Genomic DNA, 14790 nt, shown 5'->3' with positions numbered 1-14790 from the left:
TAAAATTTCGGTAAAGTATAATGACGGTATATCAAATACTTTTGGCGACATGTGGGACACAAATGTTTGACAGAGAGACGGACATACGACTAGACAAAGCCAAATCAAATTGGAGGTATAATAAATTAAACCTTGTTTTTCCTACCGCACATGATTAAATTTTGCTGAGTTCGTCCTTTTGAAATATCGTTCATCCTTGGCGTTCACATTCCACTTCATCTTAATTCGCAAATGTCTATTACAATGTTTTACCTTGGACTTGGACCTCTGACGTTCACGTCTGTGCATACGAATTTCAAAGGATGTCTTTATCGGACTATTACTGTTTTCAAACACGGATACTTAAAAACTACTTTCTGATCAATATATGAAAGCGAAAATGACAAAAATATTTATTTTAGCAGTTATAAGATAAATGTGTTCGAAACACATGAATTTTAGCAGATATGAAAACTCATCTACATGTAATTGTGTGACTTTTGGTACGTGTGAAATATGTTATTTTTGTCTCTGTTTACCAATGAAGCTAAATTACGACAAAAATGACATTTTGCACACGTGTAATGAAATCAAAAGTTTTATGCTGACAATATAAATGAAGAATCAGTTAGATAACGTGGTTCTTATTTACTAGCACGATAAAGACCGATTCTTGTGAAGATCATCTGAATATATCATAAAATATGTTTCTTATAAGGTGAAAATGAATGGCAATGGACTGCACCAGAAGCAATAGTTGACGAAGATAAGTTTAGCACAAAATCGGACGTGTGGTCATTTGGGGTATTGTTGTATGAACTCATCACGTTTGGAAAAATACCATATGCAGGTAACCATGAACAAATCAACGGTAACAGAGTTTTCTATGGGTTTGAATCATTCTGAATCTTGCTGATTGCATAAGTTTATAATTGATACCAATGTTTCGACATATACGTATATATATATATTGTCCTCGTATGCGCACATGTGTGAAGGGACCGTGAACTTGGCGCGTTTCATGTCATACAAATACAATTAAGAATATTTCTATAGTGCATCAAAACTTTTTCCTGACATATTTTAAGTTCTGGTGTCGAGGAATATAATCTGTAGACCGAGCGAAATATATCTGACAAATATAAAAATGATGAGAAATTCTGAATACAGATTAAATTAGCGTAACGAAATAAGTGTTGTATGTTTTGTTATCAGCAAAATGAAAAAGCGGAATCTTACAGGTCGCTAACACGATAAGCCTTCAATCAAGTTTCACACCAAGGTCTTTTAGTTAAACTTTATGATTCCTGTACCCGACAGTTCACAACAATGGTTTTCTGATATCTGATTGTCAGATTGTGTGACAATAACTTCTTGCGTTCCACAAGGATCAATACTTGGTCCTTTGTATTCACTGTTTAAATATAAAACGTTCAAAGGTATTTTTGCTGATGAAACTTATTTACATTTGGTAGTTTCTAATCCAGTTGAACCAAATTAGATTTTGCAGGTTGATGCACAAAATATCTAGTGTTGTAAAGATAAATATCTTATTCGGATTTAAATCAGAATCAATAATCATTTTCAGAGAAGTAAAAAACCTTAATCATCTTTCTTTTAACAGCCTTGAAGTTTTCGTGCTGATGATGTATCTGGCATTCCCACGAGAATAAATAGTATGCGGGAACTAAAATGTAAATTAGACCACGCAGCTCTAGGATGTCTTTACATTTCATTTTATTCTGTCATTTATATCCAGTGCAAGTAACTCTAAGTAAATGATAATATAGATATAACGAACTTTGTTTGATATTTGTTCTTGTTTTTTATTGTAAATATGTCGAAAGTTGTGCATCATTTTTATTTAATTATAGAATATTTAAAGAAGATGGGTACTATTAAAATATCTCTTTATCAACTTCCAACAAGCATTCCTTTCTTTGAGAAAAACTATCAAAGTGCCAAATATAGGTCCACAATGAATTAAAACCAGAAACTCGGTTACATAAAACATGGAAATACAACTTTGACTGGGGAAAAACCTAAGGATTTAGTTTCCGCCTTTATCTGATAGCTCAGAAGTGCTGCTTGATTACCTACTTAGTACTTAGTACCTCTGAAATCCAAGATATTGTATGATTATTTTTTAAAGTGTTTATACTATGTTAGAATACATAACTAAAGAACTTTGTTTTCATTTGAGGCCCCTTGCGGTAACTCCGTTTATTTTTTTATAACTAAAGAACTTTTTATGAGACATTTTCCCACATTTGCCGAATTCATTTGTAGTAATTGATAGAATATGGGCTAAAATTCACCATCCTGGGACCATATACCAATTTCCGTTTTTGTTATTCCAATATTTTTTTACCAAATTGTCTATTAATATCATTGTTATATGTAGTGATACAAATAAGACTCGGGTGGTCTCAAATAACAATGACTTGTATTAGATGGGAGGCGTAATCGGACCCCTAAACACTGTGTCTGAAAACAGTTAGGTGTCTTCATTCTTGAAATATATAATTTACAAATAACTTATTAAGACATAATTACTGACTGCGTAATAAGCATGACACACTTAAAACCCCATTTAATTAGTGACACTGATGTTAATGGAATGAAAAGAGTATATTTACTTTGGCAACCACAGTAAAGCACGTTTCATTCAAAATTAATTGAAAAACGTAATCGTTCAGTGCATACTGGCAAACTTAAAACGCAGAACCATGATTTACTGTATCGACTCGATACCAAGAGTTTATATGCCTGCGGAATAATTTCACAATGGTGCAGCAGAGTGAATTATACACGTGGCATGTAACCGATTCGTAATATTAAGATATTATATGAAACATGGTTTTGTTATATTTTTTCGATATTTTTATGTTTTTGTTACGTAAACGAGCAGAGTAGAAGAAACTTTAACTGGATGAATGTTCATATGGAAATCTTTTGATGGATGGTAACAGTTTAGGCGGTAACGAGGCTCTTCCGAGTTAACGTACAACATGTAGTTTCCGGAGAGCCAGATATTTCCTTCCTCACTTTCAGCCAGTAATAGATTCATTTTCTTGCATGCCTTATTCTGCAATTATTGAAAAGAATTAAGTAAAACGATGTCTGTTTTTCAAGTACTATTTTATTTTTGTAGTGTATGAATTTACGCATTCATGTTTTTTCTATATTCTTATTTCTAATTTATCGGCTATATCACCACTAATGTGAAAATTTAATAGACTTTTCCAAGAAAATAAAGAATTACATACTGTCTTAATATAATTAATTACAATGTAGATAAAACTCTTGGAACATTTTAGCGTATGAAACTTCATGAAGCGTTTTACGTAACCTTTAAATATTTTATAGTGTAGTTATTAATATAATTAACGGATGGTTTCAATTTGAATAATTCTAGCTTAAATGTACGCCAGAAAGTCAGTTGCCTCAAGGTCGGTATCGTAGCAGTTAATACCTCAATTGATTTAAGTTGATATTTTACGTTTTATCTGTATGTTTTATATATGCATTTTAGGTTTGGTTGAAGAAGATACGATAAGCCGTTTGCAAGAAGGATTCAGACTACCCGAGCCCAAGGGCGGTCCTGAACTTTGCCCTGTCGCTTTTTATGTTACAATGCTAGAATGTTGGCATCGTCGTCCGGAATGTCGTCCAACATTTGACTTCCTTGGAGAATTTCTTCATTATTTTGATGTTGCTGTAGAATCTGAAACTCGTTTGGAATGTACAAGATATTATCATATTATGTCAATTAGTTTAATTCTTTCTCAAATTAGAATTCACCACATTCACCGAATTGCATCGCATTGAAGTATTCAAGAACAATTAATGTGAGTCAAATTGAATTACAATAAAATCAAATTTATAGTTACAATTCGTCCCTTAAAGTACAAGTAGATATACTTATATATATTTTACAAGTAGATGTACTCATATTCATTTTATAAACGTATTGAGATATTTGCATAACTTGTAGAATAACATGTTTTTTTATTTCATGAGATGCCGATATACAAGACCTATACAGGAGAGGAACTTTGGCAGAGGGACAAGAGCCGTATGAAGTGCCAGCAGATTTAGACATGCATACTTATGTAAATGTCAGTAGTGTCATAAGGCCCGGTAAGGCATGAAAATATTTTTTTATTAATTTACTGTATATTTTTATATATTGTACACTCCCAGGTTGAAGATAGATATGTATAGTAGACATTTGTGGTGTTCAAGAATCAACAAAGACTATAATTAAATGTTAAGACAGTAAAAGTCTTTAGTTTGTCATACGTCCAATGCAATGGCTTGATATAAACTTGAAGATAACTGAAGTACCAGTGATATGTGTATCCCAGTAAATATTATGCGTACAATCAACCGCCACTTTCAGACAAACGAATAGATTCGCAAAAGTCACAGCAGTCTGAGCAAAATATAGGATCAACAGCACAAAGTCCGCTGAGAAACAACACTGGAATGCCTAAAATAAATGGTGGATTTGATGTGAAAGTCTTTTACGAATATGAAGCAGGTACATGTATATTCTCTACATAAATAGCAAGTTAAAATATTTATTAAACAAATCATTATAACTGCCAGAAAACTTCTCTTATTTAGACGGAGATGTTGTAGTGCAATATTTAATGGAATATATATTAGTCATTTAATTAGATTTACTGAAGCGTGTAGACATGTTAAAAAGTACAAAAAGGCCAAAGTGACCTTGTTCCAATGTTCCGGTGGCCTCCAAAAATAAAATCCTACATCAGCGTACGTATGTGCATTAAATAGGCAATAATAAAAAAAAACATATTAAGGAACACATTAAGGCTACCGCCTTGGAACGGTCGTTGCAAACCTTTGTGGAGCTGAAACCAATTATTTGCGCGCAATCCCTTACTTATTATCCCTACTATGTTCCAAAGTTTCTTACTTCAGATCCCATAAAATGTTGCGGGGGTATTTCCCATCTAAATGGGGAAAATTAACAATAATGAAATAATAAGCATCTCTTTTTTCATAGATTTTAGTTTGTATGATATTATTATACATAGAGAAATGTAAATCCAAAAAGAAACACCTGTGTCCTAATTGTTAGTTTTATCCTGAAGATATTACGGAGAGTATCAAATGCTCTTTTCCAACAAGCTGCTTAATTAAATTTCTGTTTTGGAACACAGCTTTACAGCTTTACAAATCCATCAAGATTCCATTATAAATGTCTTTTTCCATGCTCAGTCTGATAACTTTTTGTCTGATGATTATTATTTATTGTTCGCGTTAATTATCATTTTCAAAAATTATTCACTGTTAAAAAAATTACTGAAATTTTGTCAAACGTTCTGTGAATGTGATGAGCGTTAGGAATTTACAGACGATGGGCGTGAGAGATACTACGGCGTTCCGTTAGGGCCAGCGCATGCTCCTTGTGAACACGAAGCGCGACGGTCCGACAGTACGATTTCGAAGCGCGACAGTACGATGGCGGAGCGCGACAATACGATTGTGACAACACGACAGTGCGATGGCAAAGTGCGACAGTACGATGGCGAAGCGCGACAGTACGATAATGACAGTCCGTCGTACTGTCGCGCTTCGCCATCGTACTGTCGTGCTTCACCATCGTAGTCTCGCGCTTCGCCATCGCACTGTCATTCTTCACCTTCGAAGTGTCACTATCGTACTGTCGCGCTTCACCACGCACTGTTGCGCTTCACCATTGTAGTGTCACAATCGTACTGTCGCGCTTCGCAATCGTACTGTCGCGCATCACCATCGTAGTGTCACGCTTCGCCGTTGCACTGTTGCGCTTCACCATCGTAATGTCACCATCGTACTGTCGGGCTTCGCCATCGTACTGTTGCGTTTCACTACATTTTCTCTGTTGACTTAAGGACCGACTTTAATTAAACTCTGTATCGTATAGTATTGGCAACTCTGTCCAATGATCAAATAACTGGAACGCTTTTCGGCACAGGTACAGTTCCTACCTCAAGGATTTTTCTAAGTCCGCGCTTCCCCTGCGATTGGACCCTAGTGCGTACACTTTTATGAGCCGCAGGGATGCGCGTTTTTTCTTTCATCCCCACGATATATTTTACAGCTTCCACCGCGACCAAAAGCAATAAATCGATTGCGGTGTATTGCGAAGATATATCGCAGCGCATCGCGGTGAAGTGCCGGTATTTCGCGGTGAATTGCAGTGGATCGCCGCGAATTACAGGTAAGAGAATGACCATATAAATGCTATATACAGTGTAGAATGCATATGAACTGACAGGAGTTTTAACATTAATTATTTAGAGGAAAAATGAAAAGTAAATGGCTTTTCATCATCTTTAATAATAATTTCAAACATATTTTGCATAGATTATTTCAGTTATACGTGTTTTCATAATGTATAATTTATCTGTTATCTGTTTATCTGAAGATTTGATAACACCTATCTTTATATAAAATAATGCATTCTTTGTTTTACCATTTATAATATGTTAAGTTTGTTTTTCAGTGTGGCCGTATCATGTAAAAAGTAATATCTGCATTTAGTGAAAACTTTTTTTACAGTATTATAATTAAATAATGAAAAAATGTCATATCAGTGTAATTCATTTTTTTATTTGTTTAAAAACTTACCAAAGAATGGTAAAATGTTGTTTTTATCATAAACATACAATCATGCATAGCTTTGTTTGTTTGTTTTTGGTTTAACGCCGTTTTTCAACAGTATTTCAGTCATGTAACGGCGGGCAGTTAACCTAAACAGTATTCCTGGATTCTGTACCAGTACAAACCTGTTCTCCGCAAGTAACTGCCAACTTCCCCACATGAATCAGAGGTGGAGGACTAATGATTTCAGACACAATGTCGTTTATCAAATAGTCACGGAGAACATACGCCCCGCCCGAGGATCGAATTCGCGCCCCCGAGATCCGTAGACCAACGCTCTTACCTACTGAGCTAAGCGGGCGGGCTCATGCATAGCTATTGAAATATAACGCAACAGGATAAAATCAGATTATTGAGTTTCACCTGTACCGGTAATGTCAAATCTGATGATAATAAATATAAATGAATAGGGAAGATAAATCGCATATATATCAAAGAACCTCTCTTAGATTAATGATATGTATGCAGTTGCTTTAAACTGCAATAGGAACAGTCAACGAGATTTTAAAATTAAATCGGTGAATGACATTCTGCTAGATACATGTATAAATACAATAATTAAATTTACAATAATTGGGCAAAAGCAAATCAAAACTATTACAAAATTTACATTTCACAATTAAAAACAATATTATTAACTAAATTTTAAGGTAGTACATAAATATTACGAAATGAATTAATCTTTAAAAGTTTAAAAGATAAAGAAAGTTTTGAAAGAAAGGGATGTAAAATACAAAAATGTCTAACATTTTTTCTTTTCTTGTTATTGCAATAAATTAACAAAGTAAACCTTAAATTTGGCGCATAAACTCTTTGTTTTTGTATAGAGAAGTACTTGGTGAAATGATAAACAAAATTATAAGAAAACGAATAAAAAATTGCATGAATATACGCAAGAAAATCTGAAGTTTTTAATGTGCCAGATACTCATTTGAAAACATGTAAGACACATGCAGGCGTTAAATTGTCCTTTTAGCCGAATACGTGGTTGATAGATTAATTCAACAATAATATTATAATATTTACGTAAGTGTAAATTCTGCAAGTTTGTCTGTGTACTGTTACATTGTACATGCATTAGACCGGCTACGTGTTTTACTTTTCACAATGACGAGATATCTCAATGTTGTTTTAACGCGTGTCAATAGCGGCAGAGTGTTATCAATAGATAAGTTGTTAATTGACAACTTTTGCCGATATATGATCATATTTAAAAAAATGATACACGTGGTATGAAATGCACATTGTTTCTTATATTATATTTGATAAACATTTGAAGTATTTGTTTTTTAAATTATCATCAACAATAATGACTCTCACGCTATATATTTTTATAAACTGGATATTATGTATTACCAGTGTAAAGATTAATTGGTGTTCAAATTTAGCTTACTATAATATTTTGGTTAAATTAGTATATATAAAAATCTATTAAATGTTAAGTCTAGATACACTATTGAATAACTTCCATTAATTTGTAATGTGTGATTTGTTTAATTATAGCTAAAAAATTAACATCGCAGACCGTTCTTTATATTTATATGAAAATAATTAAAATACTACTTTTATATACCAAGTATAATTGTAGTAAACCAATTTAAAGGAAATAGACTAGATTTGAAATAACGGCTCCGCTTTATTATATTTCCTATTACAATCTACGTTTTCGTGATTAAAGTCAAATTATAATTTTTATTATTGTTGCATTTAAGTTATAAAAGTGTATTTGATAAAAGTAAAAGTTTATAAAGACACATTAATTAGTTTTTAAGATATTTGCAATAAACGCGGTTGCAAATAGTTCGAAAATATCATTCGTTAAGTGTATAAATATGCGCCTTAGCAAACCTCACCTGCTGAAATGCGATGGATCGCGGCGAATCACCGGCAGTCGCCGCGATCCATCGCATTTCAGCGCGACCCGCTGAGATTTTTCATCGCGGGTCGCCGTGAACACTTTATGTATAATAGATCGCGGGGTCTTACAAAATCATCGCGATTTATCACAGTCTTCAGTAGTGATTCAGTGTGAAAAATCATCGCGATGTTCCACTCATAACAATATTTGTGCAGGTGGTAACGCGGAAAAAGCAAAATCCGCGAGCCAGGGACTATATTATTGAAATGAATTTCACCAGACCTGACGTTATGAAATGAAAATTCCCCGGCAGAGTGTCTTTCAAATGAACATCATCCGGCATGATGATATCAAAAATATATCACACGTTCATATGAAATGTATTATTCCAAAAAAGGCTCCATTGTCTATGGCTGTCTTACATAGTTTACTTGAGGAATGATAAAAACGAATATCACCCAATCGAGGGTTATTTATTAACAAAATAACATTGTATTCAAAATTAACCTCTGTGGAAAAATAGATGATTATAAATGTATTTACATGTAATTAATGTTTTGCTTTGTGAGGAACTGTTGTTTAATCAGCTCATATATTTCAAGTCATGAAACGTTAAAAGTATATATTGTCAGCTAAAAATAATACAAATGCACTGTTGTATAAATTTTGCTTTTAAAGCTTTTGTGTATATTTTATGCAAAAGTGTTAATTAGGTCTAGAATACAGTTGTTTGTTTCCGCTTACCCGACCAACCCTGTCTTTTTACCACTGACCCTAAAGGTTTAATAAAAGAAACGTATTGGATAAAAATGTAGATTTATGTTAAACAAGATTGTAAGTAAATAAATCCAATGCACGCCCCACTGTCTGACCGTACAATCCTATACATTAAAGTCGACCCTTAAGTAAACAGAAAAAGTTGGTGAAGCGCGACAGTACGATGGCGAAGCGCGACAGCACAATGGTGAAGCACGACAGTGCGATGGCGAAGCGCGACAGTACGATGGTGAAGCGCGACAGTACGATAGTGATACTATGATTGTGAAGCGCGACAGTGCGATGGCGAAACGCGACAGTACGATTGCAAGGCGCGACAGATGGTAACACTACGATGGTGAAGCGCGACAGTGCGATGGCGAAGCGGGACACTATGATGGCGAAGCGCGACTGTACGATGGCGAAGCGCGACACAACGACGGACTGTCACCATCGTATTGTCGCGCTTCGCAATCGCACTGTCACGCTTCGCCATCGCACTGTCGTGTTGTCACCATCATCCTGTCGCGCTTTGCGTTCACAGGGAGCAGGCGCTGGCCCGAACGAAACACTGTAAGATACAGACCTGTAGTGCTGGTTTACCCTTTGACACTGGTGCCACGTTCTCCTTAAAAACATGGGGAGATGGATTCTGGGGTAACTGGGTTTACGAAACCAACTTATTGTGATGTTACTGGTTGTAGAATCTGGTTGTTTCCAAGATTAAGTAGAGTTAAACCGTCTTCATGGTTGGATACTTACAAGAATTGCTCTTTAAGTATTTCAGCCTTGGATGCTTCGTTCACATGAGCTATGACATCTTTCTTTATTAGGGAAAGGCCTGTGCTTTCATACTTCTTGTTTTGCACTCCTACAATTAGTGCTTAGATGCTGTGGGTTGTTGTAAACTGTGCAGCGAATTCAGTCAGTTAAGTCCCTAAGTTTTAAGCGGATTTCCAAATGTGTATAAGATTTGGAGCAGGCCTTTTCCTTGATGGTAGCATACTAGTGTCATTAAGCACGATGTATTTGTCACAAATAACTAGAATTTATGTGTATATTCGTTTATAAGTGTTGGTCTGTTTGTGAAAATTTGCCAAATTCATTCGGTAAAATTTAAAAGCACTCCCTACACCATTACTGATTTTAAAATAAGACTCAGTCGAAATATCTCAGTCACATGTTAGTTTCTTATCAAACTTTTATTTTAATCTTATCTAGAAGACGACGACGAGATATCGTTTTGCAAGGACGACATTGTAACTAATGTGGATCCAGTAGACGAAAATTGGTGGATAGGAACAACAACAAATGGTACTCGCGGCCTATTTCCATCAAATTTTGTGGAAATATTTGAAAACGACTACGCTGAAATAAAACTGTAAACTTGTGATTGAGACAGTTGGTTGCTGATATACAACTTATAGCTGTTCACGGTTTTGAACTACTAGTAGAATAGTTTTATGCAAATTACTTAATAATGTTGATTATTTCATAATTTGTAGTGACGTTATGCAAATTTTGATTATCAAAGTCCTAAAGCTCAAGGTAGCGGACACATGGCAGTTTTCTTGTGATTTCGTATTTAAGTTAACCCATTCGACATGTTTCGATCGTAAATATAGCTCATCGCGCAAATATTTTTTTGTAGAAACACGGAACATGCCGAAATAGCATACGGGGGAGCACGTTAATTGCCGATTGTTATTACGGGTCCAAACCATTAAATGTATTCTATGTTGTATAACAGTTTACCCCATGGAGCTAGTAAATATTTAAAGAAATTTGTTTTATTGCGTGAATGAAGAAACGCTGGTGTCACAGAAATCTGTGTTTGTATGAGGTTCGATTGAACATTTAACTAATGTTTGATAGATTCTTGAAGATAGACGTGTAGATTGTGTTTTCGTTTTTGTAATTGTGATGTCATTGCTTCCGTCATTATTTTAGTTTTGTCATTGTATATATTTATTAATATCATTGTCATCCTTCAACAAATCGAACATTTGCATTGATTTTAAATTATATATGCTTTTCGTGCAGAACCGATAAAAAGTTTGTTATTCTACAGGGTGGCTAACCCACCTGACATTTTGTTACATATACACGGGGAAATGGCCCGATTGAGGTACAATTTTTGCTATAATTCCCTTTACGACTTCACCGATTTAGATAATATTAAAAAGAGCCGTAAACTGGAAAAGTTTGCCTCCTGGAAATGTCTATCAGACTTTCTTAAAATTTTCTCAAACAGTTCGCCCAAACGTGTTTTCACGGACTTAATACGTAAGTAACGTGCACATGGAGTCTTTGTCAAGTGTTTGAAAAAAAAGAGTATTTAGAATTTGTGTCAGACCCTTTGTGCCGAAGCGAGCACTACTTCTTTTGTTTTTGAATCTTTTTTTATCTTATTAAAATCCGTCTAGTAATGAAAAAAATGCAAGCAACAATGTCACCTGAATCGAGTTAAAAATGTCACGTGTTGGCCATCCAAGAAGACATATTGTTCTCTTTTTCTTGTGTAACTAGCTGAAAACAAGATCTATCAAACTCGGAAAAAAACTCTATTTTTTTGCATTATAAGTTAAATCTTTATCAATTTAGTTTTTCAATTGTGTATATGTTTCACAACATAATATAAAATTTCTGTTAGTACAGTGGTTACAGCAAGTTACTGTGTTATTTTAATATTTTATTTACCCGCGACTGTAAAGAGCAAGAAACACTAAGAAGGTGACAGATATATATATATATATATATATATATATATATATATATATATATATATATATATATATATATATATATATATATATATATATGCAAATATAATGTTACTCATGTAATGTTGTTTATTTTTTCTTTATAATATACTTGATCCGGTACAGACTTTTGCATATATATATAATTGTTATATGATCTGGACAGAAAATAATACTGAAAAGTAATTGTGTTACTCTTGGATTTCAATCCGCCCCTTTCCATTTTAATCTGTCGGTTCGACCCTTCTAAGCCATTGCGAGTAACTGCTACGTGGTTACTCAACCCTAGCGCCACCACCAAGAAGTTGTGATAAGGGAAGAAGCTGTCAACTTTTCCGTTAGCCTGCTACCGCCGGTTTTAAGTTGTAAATATTTACATTCTGTCTTATAGTTTTATTGAAAAGTCTTGTTTCTAAAATCGGAGAATGTAGTGCCGTGTAAGAACACGTTTTCTGTAATTTCGTTGAAATATTATGTAAACTGTGGTGTCAAGAGTTTTTCCCCTGATTAGCACGTTTGTACATTTTGATATCAGTCTGTATTCAAATTATATTTCGATGCATTGCTATTTTATAAGAACATTATTGCGCATGCAGATGGTCAAAATGTGTACGTTACTTACACAGATAAACATTAGAATTAATTAAATATCCCTTAAAAATAAATATGCCAGTATTTTTTTAAAGGTGGCGCTATCGTATCCGTAATGACGCTATTCAGTAGTGTTGGCGCTGTGGCATATGACTTGCGTTTTGTTTATTACGGCTTCTAAGTTTATTTCTGATATAACTTACAAATTTCCTATAAAAAGACAATAGAAAGCTGTAGTCTATCTGTACTTTAACATGTTCTTACACGGCATTAAGTTCTCAGATTTTTTAAGTTAGTTCCACAATCGAAAATATAGAATAAACTGTAATTTGTTCTCATCTGTTTAAATTTTGAAACCGGTTATAGCTATGCTAAGGACATGCTGACAGTCCCATTCTTTATTACCACCTTTTGGTGTTCACGCAAGGTTTTATGTTGTAACATATATTCATGATAGAAAGGTGGTATTGATGAGGCCATAGAAGGAGGTATGGCAGATCTGAGATACGCCACCAATCACGGGTATAGCACTAACACTCATTCATTGAGTCCTTCTGTTGAAAATAAGTTGATTACTGATCACATCACTGAAGTTTCTAATTTAAAAGTTCGCATAGACGATCAACAAATTAAACTACCGAACATGTATTGGATTCCTAAATTGCATAAACAGCCATATAAAGCTCGCTTCATCACTAATTCAAGCTCTTGTACAACTACAAATATTTCAAAATTATTAACATCATGTCTAACTGCTGTGAAAGCCCACGTGGAAAGATACTGCGATAAAGTATACGAAAACTCTGGTAAACACTTATTTTGGTCGATTAAAAATTCTGGTGAAATCCTGGATAAGTTGAAAATTAATAATTACAAGGTATCTACAGTCAGTACATACGATTTTTCTACTTTTTATACCACTTTACCACATAACTTAATAAATGACATATTAACTGCCCTAATTCAAAAGACTTTTGCCAGAGAGAATGCTACATTTATTGCTTGCAATTTTGATAAAGCATTTTTTACTAACAATATTATTAAACATGATACAATGTGGACCTGTGACGAAGTTTGTAAAGCCCTTTCCTTTTTATTGAACAACATTTACATCAGGTTTGGGAATGCAGTTTTTAGACAAGTTGTTGGTATTCCCATGGGAACAAATTGTGCACCCCTTGTCGCAGATTTGTTTTTATATTGTTATGAAAGAGACTTTATGTTGAGCCTCTCTCCAGATACGCAGGCAGATATTATAACGGCATTTAATAATACATCACGCTATCTAGATGATATTCTTAATATGGATAATCCGTTTTTTGGTCAATTGGTGGGTACTATTTATCATAGGGAGCTTCAGTTAATTAAAACTAACAATTCGGATACTGATGCTTCATTTTTAGATTTACATCTCTCTATTTATGACAATTTTATACATACCAAAATTTATGACAAGAGGGATGATTTTAATTTTAGGATTGTAAATTTTCCCCATTTGGATGGGGATGTACCTCAGGCTACATCTTATGGGGTATATATTTCTCAATTAATTCGGTTTGCTAGAGCGTGTAGTCATGTCAAGCATTTCAATGAACGTAATCAATATATTACAGGTAAACTTCTTCAGCAAGGCTACCGTTATTACAAATTGCGTAAATATTTTGCTAAATTTTATTATCGTAATTCTGATTTAGTTTTAAAATTCAATAGTAATTTAAAGACACTTCTGCGTGAAGGTATTTCTAAACCCGTTTTTTATGGGGATGTGGTTTACAAACTTCGTAAGATCTTGGGTCATGGTAATTTTCCAAATGTATTTGGAAAGATTATCAAACGTTTTATTAAAAGAGGTTACGACCCAACTGTTTTGAGACATACCGCATGTTTAGTGTTCAACCCGTTTACAGTTGGACACTACGCTTCCCTCTTTGATTGCGTCTGACGGAAGAGGGGGAGGACTCTATGATAGGCAGTTTTTAAATCCTACCAGGACTGAACTGTTTTGATATTTGTCTTCTGGCCTGTTTCGTCGGGCCCTTAAGGGTGTCTCTCTGGTTGCTCTGTCTTCTGAAAAGGCATTGAGTACATTTTTGGTTCTTAAGGTTTGTTTTTTATATATTTATACACGAGCATTTTTGTGTTTTACATGACATGCCTTTTTGT

The 14790-nt window shown here is 34.2% G+C and overlaps 1 protein-coding gene across 1 annotated transcript in view; it reads left to right on the top strand.

Moving 5' to 3' along the window:
- The window catches only part of LOC123524563 (tyrosine-protein kinase STK-like), a 40473-nt gene extending 28251 nt beyond the window's left edge, over positions 1-12222 (top strand). Inside the window, exons 13-17 of the mRNA XM_045302850.2 lie at positions 698-829; positions 3515-3724; positions 4003-4122; positions 4385-4525; positions 10496-12222. Coding sequence (XP_045158785.2) covers positions 698-829; positions 3515-3724; positions 4003-4122; positions 4385-4525; positions 10496-10659 — 767 coding nt within the window. The 3' untranslated portion in view covers positions 10660-12222. The remainder of the gene's footprint in view (positions 1-697; positions 830-3514; positions 3725-4002; positions 4123-4384; positions 4526-10495) is intronic.
- Positions 12223-14790: the final 2568 nt, after the last annotated feature.

Source organism: Mercenaria mercenaria, chromosome 3 (genome assembly GCF_021730395.1).
Source record: "Mercenaria mercenaria strain notata chromosome 3, MADL_Memer_1, whole genome shotgun sequence".
In the NCBI taxonomy this organism is placed as follows: Eukaryota; Metazoa; Mollusca; class Bivalvia; order Venerida; family Veneridae; genus Mercenaria; species Mercenaria mercenaria.
This window is presented reverse-complemented; position numbering and strand designations above follow the sequence as displayed.